This window comes from Watersipora subatra, unplaced genomic scaffold (genome assembly GCF_963576615.1).
Source record: "Watersipora subatra unplaced genomic scaffold, tzWatSuba1.1 SCAFFOLD_46, whole genome shotgun sequence".
Classification (NCBI taxonomy): Eukaryota; Metazoa; Bryozoa; class Gymnolaemata; order Cheilostomatida; family Watersiporidae; genus Watersipora; species Watersipora subatra.
The window spans coordinates 201,979-216,430 of NW_027045310.1; the positions used below are offsets into that span (position 1 = coordinate 201,979).

General features: G+C 33.9%; 1 protein-coding gene across 1 annotated transcript; it reads left to right on the forward strand.

Moving 5' to 3' along the window:
* The first annotated feature begins 10,715 nt into the window (after positions 1 to 10,715).
* Positions 10,716 to 13,404, forward strand: LOC137410143 (uncharacterized). The gene is made up of 3 exons (XM_068095729.1): positions 10,716 to 10,739; positions 11,898 to 12,492; positions 12,685 to 13,404. Exons 1-3 carry the CDS (start codon positions 10,716 to 10,718, stop codon positions 12,816 to 12,818), a joined length of 753 nt encoding a protein of 250 aa, XP_067951830.1. The 3' UTR covers positions 12,819 to 13,404.
* The last annotated feature ends 1,048 nt before the right edge of the window (positions 13,405 to 14,452 follow it).

The following is a 14,452-nucleotide window of genomic DNA, read 5'->3' on the forward strand; positions in this document are numbered from 1 at the left end:
AGTGAAAAATGTAAATTTCCAATTTCAACCAAACATGCTAGAAATGCTCCAATTGAGCTAATTAGCTTATTGTGAGAATATTACAAACGTCTGACAAAAGTGAAAAATGTAAATTTCCAATTTCAACCAAACATGCTAGAAATGCTCCAATTGAGCTAATTAGCTTATTGTGAGAATATTACAAACGTCTGACAAAACTGAAAAATGTAAATTTCCAATTTCAACCAAACATGCTAGAAATGCTCCAATTGAGCTAATTAGCTTATTGTGAGAATATTACAAACGTCTGACAAAACTGAAAAATGTAAAATGCCAATTTCAACCAAACATGCTAGAAATGCTCCAATTGAGCTAATTAGCTTATTGTGAGAATATTGCAATTGTCTGACAAAAGTGAAAAATGTAATTTTCCAATTTCAACCAAACATGCTAGAAATGCTCAAATTGCGCAAATAAGCCTATTGTAAGAATTTTACAAACGTCTGACAAAACTGAAAAATGTAAATTTCCAATTTCAACCAAACATGCTAGAAATGCTCAAATTGCGCAAATAAGCCTATTGTAAAAATTTTACAAACGTCTGACAAAACTGAAAAATGTAAATTTCCAATTTCAACCAAACATGCTAGAAAAGCTCCAATTGAGCTCATTAGCTTATTGAGAGAATATTGCAATTGTCTGACAGAAGTGAAAAATGTAATTTTCCAATTTCAACCAAACATGCTAGAAATGCTCCAATTGAGCTAATTAGCTTATTGTGAGAATATTACAAACGTCTGACAAAACTGAAAAATGTAAATTTCCAATTTCAACCAAACATGCTAGAAATGCTCCAATTGAGCTAATTAGCTTATTGTGAGAATATTACAAACGTCTGACAAAAGTGAAAAATGTAAATTTCCAATTTCAACCAAACATGCTAGAAATGCTCAAATTGCGCAAATAAGCCTACTGTAAGAATTTTACAAACGTCTGACAAAACTGAAAAATGTAAATTTCCAATTTCAACCAAACATGCTAGAAATGCTCCAATTGAGCTAATTAGCTTATTGTGAGAATATTACAAACGTCTGACAAAACTGAAAAATGTGAATTTCCAATTTCAACCAAACATGCTAGAAATGCTCCAATTACGCAAATAAGCCTACTGTAAAAATTTTACAAACGTCTGACAAAACTGAAAAATGTAAATTTTCAATTTCAACCAAACATGCTAGAAATGCTCAAATTGAGCTAATTAGCTTATTGTGAGAATATTACAAACGTCTGACAAAACTGAAAAATGTAAATTTCCAATTTCAACCAAACATGCTAGAAATGCTCCAATTGAGCTAATTAGCTTATTGTGAGAATATTACAAACGTCTGACAAAACTGAAAAATGTAAATTTCCAATTTCAACCAAACATGCTAGAAATGCTCAAATTGCGCAAATAAGCCTATTGTAAGAATTTTACAAACGTCTGACAAAACTGAAAAATGTAAATTTCCAATTTCAACCAAACATGCTAGAAATGCTCCAATTGAGCTAATTAGCTTATTGAGAGAATATTGCAATTGTCTGACAAAAGTGAAAAATGTAAATTTCCAATTTCAACCAAACATGCTAGAAATGCTCCAATTGAGCTAATTAGCTTATTGTGAGAATATTACAAACGTCTGACAAAAGTGAAAAATGTAAAATTCCAATTTCAACCAAACATGCTAGAAATGCTCAAATTGCGCAAATAAGCCTATTGTAAAAATTTTACAAACGTCTGACAAAACTGAAAAATGTAAATTTCCAATTTCAACCAAACATGCTAGAAAAGCTCCAATTGAGCTAATTAGCTTATTGAGAGAATATTGCAATTGTCTGACAGAAGTGAAAAATGTAAATTTCCAATTTCAACCAAACATGCTAGAAATGCTCCAATTGAGCTAATTAGCTTATTGTGAGAATATTGCAATTGTCTGACAAAAGTGAAAAATGTAAATTTCCAATTTTAACCAAACATGCTAGAAATGCTCCAATTGAGCTAATTAGCTTATTGTGAGAATATTACAAACGTCTGACAAAACTGAAAAATGTAAATTTCCAGTTTCAACCAAACATGCTAGAAATGCTCCAATTGAGCTAATTAGCTTATTGTGAGAATATTGCAATTGTCTGACAAAAGTGAAAAATGTAAATTTCCAATTTCAACAAAACATGCTAGAAATGCTCCAATTGAGCTAATTAGCTTATTGTGAGAATATTACAAACGTCTGACAAAAGTGAAAAATGTAAATTTCCAATTTCAACCAAACATGCTAGAAATGCTCCAATTGAGCTAATTAGCTTATTGTGAGAATATTACAAACGTCTGACCAAAGTGAAAAATGTAAATTTCCAATTTCAACCAAACATGCTAGAAATGCTCCAATTGAGCTAATTAGCTTATTGTGAGAATATTACAAACGTCTGACAAAAGTGAAAAATGTAAATTTCCAATTTCAACCAAACATGCTAGAAATGCTCCAATTGAGCTAATTAGCTTATTGTGGGAATATTACAAACGTCTGACAAAACTGAAAAATGTAAATTTCCAATTTCAACCAAACATGCTAGAAATGCTCAAATTGCGCAAACAAGCCTACTGTAAGAATTTTACAAACGTCTGACAAAAGTGAAAAATGTAAATTTCCAATTTCAACCAAACATGCTAGAAATGCTCCAATTGAGCTAATTAGCTTATTGTGGGAATATTACAAACGTCTGACAAAACTGAAAAATGTAAATTTCCAATTTCAACCAAACATGCTAGAAATGCTCAAATTGCGCAAACAAGCCTACTGTAAGAATTTTACAAACGTCTGACAAAAGTGAAAAATGTAAATTTCCAATTTCAACCAAACATGCTAGAAACGCTCCAATTGAGCTAATTAGCTTATTGTGAGAATATTACAAACGTCTGACAAAAGTGAAAAATGTAAATTGCCAATTTCAACCAAACATGCTAGAAATGCTCCAATTGAGCTAATTAGCTTATTGTGAGAATATTACAAACGTCTGACAAAACTGAAAAATGTAAATTTCCAATTTCAACCAAACATGCTAGAAATGCTCAAATTGCGCAAATAAGCCTACTATAAGAATTTTACAAACGTCTGACAAAACTGAAAAATGTAAATTTCCAATTTCAACCAAACATGCTAGAAATGCTCCAAATGCGGAAACAAGCTTACTGTAAGAATTTTACAAACGTCTGACAAAACTGAAAAATGTAAATTTCCAATTTCAACCAAACATGCTAGAAATGCTCCAATTGCGAAAATAAGCTTACTGTAAGAATTTTACAAACGTCTGACAAAACTGAAAAATGTAAATTTCCAATTTCAACCAAACATGCTAGAAATGCTCCAATTGAGCTAATTAGCTTATTGAGAGAATATTGCAATTGTCTGACAAAAGTGAAAAATGTAAATTTCCAATTTCAACCAAACATGCTAGAAATGCTCCAATTGAGCTAATTAGTTTATTGTGAGAATATTACAAACGTCTGACAAAACTGAAAAATGTAAATTTTCAATTTCAACCAAACATGCTAGAAATGCTCCAATTGAGCTAATTAGCTTATTGTGAGAATATTACAAACGTCTGACAAAACTGAAAAATGTAAATTTCCAATTTCAACCAAACATGCTAGAAATGCTCCAATTGAGCTAATTAGTTTATTGTGAGAATAGTACAAACGTCTGACAAAACTGAAAAATGTAAATTTCCAATTTCAACCAAACATGCTAGAAATGCTCCAATTGAGCTAATTAGCTTATTGTGAGAATATTACAAACGTCTGACAAAACTGAAAAATGTAAGTTTCCAATTTCAACCAAACATGCTAGAAATGCTCCAATTGAGCTAATTAGCTTATTGTGAGAATATTGCAATTGTCTGACAAAAGTGAAAAATGTAAATTTCCAATTTCAACCAAACATGCTAGAAATGCTCCAATTGAGCTAATTAGCTTATTGTGAGAATATTACAAACGTCTGACAAAACTGAAAAATGTAAGTTTCCAATTTCAACCAAACATGCTAGAAATGCTCCAATTGAGCTAATTAGCTTATTGTGAGAATATTACAAACGTCTGACAAAAGTGAAAAATGTAAATTTCCAATTTCAACCAAACATGCTAGAAATGCTCCAATTGAGCTAATTAGCTTATTGTGAGAATATTACAAACGTCTTACAAAACTGAAAAATGTAATTTTCCAATTTCAACCAAACATGCTAGAAATGCTCCAAATGAGCTAATTAGCTTATTGTGGTTGATGTTGCTGGTTGGAAAGAGGTTACAGAAGCTTGAGCTTTTGCTATTATGTTTCCTGAACTCTTATCTGTAGGTCATAGTCATGTTTTCTGTAACAGGGTGTTTTAAAATGGTCTTTGTCGAGTACCTAGCAATGTATCTAAATTTAAAGGACCAAGCTATGAAGGTTATTGCAGCCTGAGTATTTAGGAATTGATGTCAGCAACCTTCCACTCATGATAAAATGCATCTAACATTTATCCACAGTTAAACTGGCATATCCTCTGTTATATTTAGATCAAGCTCATCCTGGAAAATGACTTGACTACAGGAATCGTGGCGTGAGTGGCAGCAAAAAAGGAGATGTTGTCTGGCCTTTTAATAGAATAGCCTCCGTAGTCACAGAACGTATGTTCATATTCAGTCCGCTTCCTACTCTTATGCTTTCTTCAAACTTTTGCACAATCTGACACAATTGTTTTAAAAATACAGATAGATCTTTAGCATAACATGAATAAAATATTTATCTTTATGTACACAACTTAATTTTTTAATATTACGTAGATTTCTTTTACATTATACCACTAGATTACATAGATACTAAGTATTTTACTCCGTTCGTGTTATATCTTTTAGCTGAAACAAGAATATGTTTTTGGTATTACCATGGTAACACTGGAAATCTGAGAGCTGTTACAGAGCCAATTCTAGTCAGGAATTCTTTGGCCTCTTCTTCTGGTGTAAGAGATAAGTTTTCTGTTTACATTAACCTATTGTTGAGATCTCACTATAGCGATAAGAGGATGTACCCAGCACCTTCAAGGTTGCTACATACAATTTTGTTGTAGAGTGGTCTATGGGGTCAGACATCCATGGACAGTGAGGCAGAAATAGTGCATCTAGCAATCGAAGGTAGGTTAACTGTTGCTAGGCTGTCTGCTTGCTTACATGTAGTGTCATAATGTTACTCAAGTGTCAAGTCGTTGTGGTCACTTTCTGACTGCTGTCATTGGACTGTTTGTTTATCAGGTGTTGTTCTTCAGCATTTAAAATGTTTTCACTAACGTAGTGATAACATGTTTGAAGGCATAAAATACACCTTGTCAAGATCATGCATAATCTCTAAGATCCATTGTATGCAGACATTGAGGCTACTCATGTGAGAAAGGGCATGTTCTTCAATCCTGACCCTTATGTAAAAATACGAGTAGAGCTAGGACAGGATAGGTCTCAACCTGCTCTCTCTTACCACTACAAGGATTTTAGGACATCTGTTTGCGACAATACAACTGAGCCAAGGTGGCACAATGAGGTACATTCTTGTAGTACATGTATTTGAAATAGACTATTACTGTTAGAAATATAAATTTCTCTTCAAATTGGATTACAGTCAAATAGCATTTGAATACTGTCCAACTCCGTAGAGCATTTAAAAAAAATGATGATATTCAAATGAATATACCGTAATACCTTTATTTGAATGCTATGTCGCTCTATTTTTCAACAATTCCACTACAGTTGCATTTTATTAGAAGTGATGTTCAAATAGACGGTTACGTTGTATTTTTCAACCCTTTTATATTGGCTTCTATTAGAGGTGGCGTTTAAATCAATGTGGTGTTATAATATAGGTTTTACCATAGTTTCCTAAATGACAACTCCATCTAGCTCAATAGAGCATTTAGAAACATTAATTAACTTAAATGTAGCTTTACAGTTGACAGTCCCATGCAACATAGTAGAGGATTTCAAAACATCTCTCTAACCTGCTTCTAAAGTTGCAGTGATTTTCCGATAACTGATTCGATGACGGAGCAGGTGGGCTATCCAATGTTGGTTCAGCAAGAAATTCAAGATAATGAGTATATGCTGACTGCAGTGTCAGTTAGCATTAAGTTACTAGTTACTACTGCTAACACTTTACTTGTCTTTTTGATATTCCATTTTACTGCGCTGCCATCAGACACTCTTTTTATGAAAGTAAAGGATCGATTCACCACTGCTCGCCCCACTCTTCTCCGGTTCTTAGGTCAACTATCTCTTCCTATGAAGCAAGTTATAGAGAAGGCTAAACTCGGGTAAGATTTGTAGTCCCGTTTGTCACACTGCCCTTTGCTGTTGGTAACCTTAATAGGCACTTTGAAAGTTATTGTGGGTTGTTTCCGCTGAATATATTTTGAAATTGAGCATATATTAAATATAATGAATTCTCGTGACAGCATTTTATTATGCAAATAATTCGGTCTAAACATGTTTATACATTTTAGTTTATGGCAGTAGTAGGTTCACTAAAAATGCTTGCCAAATTGAATACAACTAGTATGTAACATGGCTGGAGTACACAATGTTTTACCAAATTATTATATTAAAACAATGCTTCTGTGAACTTGTTAAACAATTTACTGCAATTGTCCTGAGAAATCTATCGGCATCATCCATCAGTTTTGGTCAGAGAGTGTCTTGTATAATTTTTTTATAGCGTAAGGATTTAATTTTTGAAACAGAATATGCATAAAGGCTGAATATGCGTTTCTTTTCAATGTCTGTGATGCTCATCATAAAAGAGAGAACCGGAATTTTTCATTCAATATTCTTGTGTTTTCTTTTTTGCCTCCAGACTTGCAAGCCATCTGCTTTCCTAAAATGACTATCCACTAGTTTTTACTAAACTGAAAAACTCTGGTTTACACTGGTTATAATATAATGCATAGCATTATATACATGATATAGCATTATGTACATGATATAGCACGAAAGCGCACATGGTATAAATTGTCAAATGGTACAAATTCGGCTATTAATTGGAACACATGAATAGTATCTTGCTAATCTACATAGAATGTTAGTCACTATTCAAAATTACTGCCTCAAGGATCTTATCCTGATGTGTAGACCAGAGCAAGCCAGTCATCTGTATGGCTGATTTTTTTACTTACAAGAGACTTCCAGGAGATCTTTACTGATCATTGATGCAAGCATAACTAGTTTCTAGCATCGTGTGGGGTTATTACACGTTGACTTTCAAGTCTTCTCAGTCATGAAAAGAAGGAGCAACATCCAAATATGCTAGTTGTAGCGTAAAGCTAGTACAGTTCATCTCATGTCATGTTGGCGGTACAGTTGATGAGCAGTCGGACTTATAGTTTGTCCGTTCAGATAACCACAATTGTAGTAAATATTTGAATTGCATTCAGTGTATGAATTCCATTCACCAGGCAACTAGAGAATCCCTTTTGATTCCTTAGCAAACAGACAAAGGTTAGTAAAGGTTTACGAGAGCAACCTTTCCTAGGCCATCTTTTTACCATCTGTAGTACATTGAGTCTTCAGGTGATATCGTGGTAAGTCATTTGATGAACTGCTTTCCTGTTTGTTCCAGGCTGACTGTTAGCTGTCAATTAATTGGTCGAACGCCACATGACCACATCTGTGGTACATTGATGTTTAAACCGACAATCATTCCTTATGATGGTAAGCAACGTAATCTGGCAGGTTTTTGTCTACTTGAAAGGTGTGTTAATTATTATCTGGTAGAGTTTGGTGTTTACTTGAATGTTATGTTAATTGTTATCTGGTAGTGTGGTGTTTACTTGAATGTTATGTTAATGATTATCTGGTAGATTTTGGTGTTTACTTGAGTGTTATGTTAATTATTATGTGGTAGTTTGGTGCTTACTTGAGTTTTAAGTTACTTATTATCGGGTAAAGTTAGGTGTTTATTTGAATTCTGTGTTAATAATAAATTATAATGAAATAAGAAGTGGAAGCTAATAAGTTACTTCATTTTGTCCGTAGATATTACAGCACAGAATACATATTCATTTATTGTCAATGTAATAACAGCATGGAGAGGAAACATCATATTGGGGCAGTAGAATATTTTAAAGTAGAGTTTCTTTTGCGCTCTTTCTGGGTTTCAATGCCTTGGAAACTTCAATAATATACTCTACAGTATAATTGGACTTTAAAGTTTATAGAATGGCTTAATTCTGCAGATACTGATAACTATTTATATGCACTGTAGCGAGCAGGCATTCAATGGATAGGAACCATCTTGGAGAAACACGCGTAGGCTGCTGCGCCATCACAGACAGTGCAGTAGAGAACGCTGTAGATAGATCTTCTGCCGATATTCTCTCCGATTCCTCTGGGAACAGTGATGTTGAACTTACTGACACGGCTGAAACTCCAGCAATGCGGTGAGCATGAGCAACTTTGTCAGCCTGACCTCCTTATCTACTTGGAATGTTTAAGATCATCGTAATTCAGCAAAAAGAATGAAGTAGCTTGGCGATGTAATTACAGTTGCAAATAGTTAATGTGATTGTTTCTATTTGCATCAGTTTACTGGACATTTAATCTTTTTCGAAATTTTTTTAAAGCACTAGTGCAATAAAATGACTATTAAAATACATGACTACGGACATTGCGTTAAATCATGTTTGTGAATGCAAGTAAAATTTTATAGGGTGAGCTCCAGCAAATCTATCTATGACAGCTACAAGTTCACACACACAGTAAATAGTATTTATAGTAAATAGCTACTATCAGTTTTAGTAGCTTTTAGCTCTCTGTATGACAGGCCTTAACTCACTCTGTATGACAGGCCTTAACTCATTCTGTATGACAGGCTTTAACTTACTCTGTATGACAGGCTTTAACTCACTCTGTATGACCGGCCTTAACTTACTCTGTATGACAGGCTTTAACTCACTCTGTATGACCGGCCTTAACTTACTCTGTATGACAGGCTTTAACTTACTTTGTATGACAGGCTTTAACTTACTCTGTATGACAGCCCTTAACTTGCTCCGTATGACAGGCCTTAACTTACACTGTATGACAGGCTTTAACTTACTCTGTATGACCGGCCTTAACTTACTCTGTATGACAGGCTTTAACTTACTCTGTATGACAGGCTTTAACTTACTCTGTATGACAGCCCTTAACTTGCTCCGTATGACAGGCCTTAACTTACTCCGTATGACAGGCTTTAACTTACTCTGTATGACAGGCCTTAATTTGCTCCGTATGACCGGCCTTAATCTACTTTTTCTGCCTGCGGAGATCTAGAACGGTATAGCAGTGGCACTAGTGGTGATAGTTCTGTGCAAACACTTCCTACTGAAATGGATAACAATTCCGTTTCTTCAATACCTCAGGTAATACTGACCTTTATTGATTTATTGAACAGGCATTTATTATTAATTTCAATAACTCTGCACGCATTGTTCAGTCATTGTTAAGTGTCAGTAAGATGCGAATGGATATTTGAATAAATTACAAAGACAATTTGAATCAATGTCGTTGTTTATTTGGCAAAACACAGTTTTGTTAACCTAATAATTATATTACATGTTTTATATAGTATGCTTTTAAGTTGTTGTTGTTAAGGCAGAAAAAAACTAGCTGGATTCTGTAAAGTCTGACCTTTTTTAACCAATCAATTTATTTTCTTTCCAAACCAACAGTAAAACTTACACAACAAAATTTCCTTAAAAACGCTAATAATAACAACTAATGATAATAAAAAATCTAACAAGAATGTCATGGCCTTCGCCTGGTAAAGGCTAATTCGCACTCGTCCATTTATTTGTCAATGTGACACGTTATTTCGTGTGTCTAGCCACAACAGCCTCAACTCTTACACATTTTGACACATTTTTTAAATGTAAGTCAGTGGCTGTCATTTGTTGCTTTTCTTCTTAACGCCACAAAAAACGTAGCGTTCATGTATCTTTTGTAATTAACTTGAAACTTTCAGAGCTACAAACTATTTGATACATTTTACATGATTAACTTATGTTTTAGCTCTGTCACAACTGCTAGTTACATTTTTCTTAGTCAAATAGTATTTGAACATTGTGCTTTACCAACTTATGTAAACTTTGTTGAACGCAAATAATATTGAAAGTTAGCCTATCTATAAATTATTTATCTGTAATTTTTAAAAAAGAATTGAATTCTATGTTAGAGTATTAAATGAGGTGTCTCTAGACTATTGTTCACTTGGGGGCAAAATCTGAGTTTTTCAGAAGTATTAAAGACCACCAACTAAGGTGAAATCTACAGTTTGTTAACAGTAATGGTATACAACTTGTTAAGTAAGTTATTGCCATAATAAGTCTATGCCATAATAAGCTAAGGCGGGTAAGGTATATCATGTAACAATTAATTCGATAATGTTTTGCTAGACTAACACAAGGAAGAGCAGCTCGCTAGAAGCAGTAAGCGTAGTGTGCAAGTCTAGATTACTTTCATTGATCGCTTACTAGCATCATATTTCAAAATATTTTATTAGAAAGTCTAGATATCTTTTATCATTTGAGATTCTCTGTACCGTTTTAGGTGATCTGACTGCCAGGATGTTTCAAGATTAAAATTAACATAACTTGATAAATTTGATCGCATTTAAAATGCTCAGAAGAAAATCACTTTTTCAAAAATGACGTCAATAGTCGCACTTCATGTTTGTCCCTCTCGTTGTGACATTGGCTGTTCATTCAATCTGCAGTGTTACACATCTCTATATATAGTGACATATGTTTTATTTTGTATTTGCTCAGGATTGTTTAAATAAAACTTCAAGTATAGTCCCAGATACGTACACTGCTATAGATATTTCAAATGATTTAAAGATATTTTGGTTAGAATTTGTCCCATTGTTTTCCTCTAAATGCTGTGTAAACATATGAGTACCCAATGCTGGTGTGAACGTATGATTACCCAATGCTGGTGTGAACGTATACATATCACATATAAAAAATATGCACGACTATTAATGCCATTTTGAGGAAATCTGGGTGCGTTTTTTCTTTCTGAGCATTTGAACTGCGATCAAGTTTTTTCGCCTTTAAATATCTTTAAACATCCTGACAGTCAGATCACTTGAGACAGTAAATGAAATCTCAAGATAGAACAGTATCCTCACATTGTAATAAAATGTTTAAAAACTTGACATGAACCTTTAATGTGAAGCCTCCATTGAGTCTAACAAATGCTACATATCATAGTTATGAGAGCTTTTTGTTTCACAGCTAACAAAAATTCATCTAAATCGAACTAAATGCAGCACAAAATAGAATGTTCAAACTACTGAAATTTACCTATTAAGATGCTTGATGTGGAGGCTTTGTTTGAAAAGAAAGTCCTGGCTTGCCCTGATGTTACACCAGAGCAGTTAGCATAGCCTATAAACATTAAACTATTGATGAATATCTTGAGCTATATTTTTCAATAATTGGCCGTAGAGATAAATGCATTCCACATGCTGATGAGGCTACGCAACTTGGTTGTAACGTAACATTTTGTACCTTAATCAAGTGAAAAAACTACCATATTTTTTCTGCAGTCGTAAGGAGTATTCAATTGGAATAAAATGCCACCCATGTGCCATATACATGTACACATACCCACAACGTGTAGGGAATCTGAAAGCGCCCTAGAAGTGATAGCAGTTTGTTTTTTTTCCTAAAAAGTCGGAAGTTATGAACCTGACACTCATTGACCAGTACTCTCTTCAGTGCTCACTGTGTGTAGTCATAGCAAGAGGAATAAGATCGCCAAGAAATATCTCAAACATGAAATTTGACTGTTGCTGACAGTGTGTATTGCCAATTCGTTTCAGGTGGCGGTTAATCTCAGTGAATCACCTCCTCACACTGTTGAAAATCGAGGAAAAATACAGATTGAAGCAGTCGAGTCTACACCACATGCGCTGTCATCTGTTGATTCTGATGAGTTAGACATTACTCGGTCTTTCTCAGATCCGTTTGCTATTTACCAGTTAGAGGAGGGGGATGTTGACATCCAAACAGCCAGGAGTGTCCAAGGATGTCATGATCAGGATGATATAAATGGAGGGGTTACTCTAGACAATTCTGATACTATAGCCTCTGAAGATTTTTCTAGCCTAGCTAGGGATGTAGCTATTCCTCAGTTAACCTCATCAAATTATGCAGAGGGGAGCTCACCATCAAACGTTCTCACTTCTAGGGATAATACTGACTCTGTTGTGAAAGCTAGCGACACTAATCAGGCAGAGTCTAACAGCTCATGCACAGCAAGTGCCGATGCTTATGCAATGAGGGACAAAGCACGTAATACCCAGAAAGTTTCTGAATCTGAAACCACGCAGGCTCAAGTAAAAAGCTGTGATGACCTTGCAATAGATATGCAATATGCTGAGAATACACATGGTAGTGAGGAGATGAAAGGCCGAGGTGTGTATGGAAAAGATGGAAATGATGTAACCATCAGCAAAAAAAATAATCTGAAGTTTTGCATGTTTATTAGTTTTTACTTTTATGAACACTTTCATTATTTACCTCCAGACTTTCCTCTGCTTTCACTTTCACCAGAAAACATAAGTAATGTAGCTTGAAAGCACAAATAAATCCAATCATTTTTTTTAGAAAAAGTGAAAGATGAATCATCGGTGTCATCAAACAGCACTGATGGCACTCTCATTACTAGTTCATTGGAGAATCCTCCCGTTCCAAGGCACTCCATACTGAGAGCGTGTGGTGATATTAAAAATGGTAAATAGTAAATATGGAAATATTCTTTGTGAAATATTCAATGTTAACGACTCCAACATCCAAAATATATTATAAAAATACATTTATACCCATGATACACACATCTTTAATGATCATATATCATTGTACATGATCTGCACATCTGCAACAATTATGTAATAACATATTATTGCCAATACCGGAAACTGTCTTAAAACAATATATTGTTTTTGCATTATACACATAAACAAGTAGTATTAATTTTAGTGTTTCTATAGATTATCTTGGTATGTATCTTGGTATGTAAATATAGGATTTAAACGCACTGTAAATATTCATGGCGTGGTTTCACAATTCAACTGTAGTATAAAAGAGCCAACAGAGTTATATAATGATAATATTTATTGATCACATGACTTTCCTTCTGGAATGTTCCTTATTTAACAGAACTACTGTATATAAAGGATTGTAGAACATAATAAAAGTGAACTCTATGCATGTAAGAAAAGTGACTAATATTATTACTAGCTCAGTTTTTTTCATATATTCCTATGAATAAAGAGTAAGTAATATATTATTTACCTCAACTATAAGTCTACCATTAAACTGTGTTGTTGAAGTTCTTACTACATCTCTCACTCTCTTGTCTATATGTTGCAGTATAACTTTGACATGGTACTTGCTTGTTCAAATGTTAGCCAAGATTTGCTCTATACATCATCAGCACCTGACTACTAGATATTTAGATCCTCAATAGCTCGGGTAAAGAAAACAGGCTATCAATAGCTGAACAGGCTGAACAATTTTGCTATTCAAACATACGAATGGGTTGCTAATCAACTAAAAAAGAGTCACTGGGTCAGCATAAGTTATTAACAATGACTCAGGTTAGAGCTGAACTGCTGCCGACATCACACAGCTGACCAGGATCTTTGCATGCTGACTGCTGTAAAGAATTTTGAATTACATAAAAAATATTATGTTTAATCTTTGACCTTGACATCAGACTAGGTGTAGCAGCTGATAGGGTAACTGTCAGCGGCTTTATAAAGGAAGGCAAGTATTTAAACCTGTGAGCAGCTTGCATGGCCCTACACTTGGACTGAGTTTTTCCATACCATGTGAGAGTAATGCATGAGGAGTATTCCCACTGCCCCTCTTTGCTCTGGCGTCAGAAATTCAGCATATTTATAGATTACCATGTAACTACAATTTATCAGGATTTAACTATTCAACATACTCTGAGCTGAGACTTTAATATAAATAAAATGAATGAAATAAATAAGTAAAATGACTTACATTAATATTCAAGAATATGGTGAAAACTTTATACATAATTTATCTGATAAAACAATAATACAGCATGCACAAGAAATATAACAAAATAAAATATACCATAAGACGGTATAGTATTTAGCTATTAGCTAAAACCTCTGGCTCCAGAAAGTACCAGAATTAGTGAATGGACACAAACGGTAACAGTTACTGGAGATGATATAAATATTATAACTAAAAATAAAATGGTAACTAGGTGCACTTTATGATTTCATACACTCACCTTGAAATTTCTTTATAAAAGGAGTAGATGACTCCATCAGGATGCTGTATCGTTATAAAAACAAAAACGTTACTTATTTAGTTATTAATGTTTTGCTAGCCTCAA

Bases quoted from the DNA above. Each gene is read 5' to 3' on its own strand.
- LOC137410143 (XM_068095729.1), top strand. From the start codon at position 10,716: ATGACGTCAATAGTCGCACTTCAT. The intron at 10,740-11,897 runs GTTTGTCCCTCT...AATTCGTTTCAG, and splicing joins CGTCAATAGTCGCACTTCAT to GTGGCGGTTAATCTCAGTGA. The intron at 12,493-12,684 runs GTGTGTATGGAA...CATTTTTTTTAG, and splicing joins TGAGGAGATGAAAGGCCGAG to AAAAAGTGAAAGATGAATCA.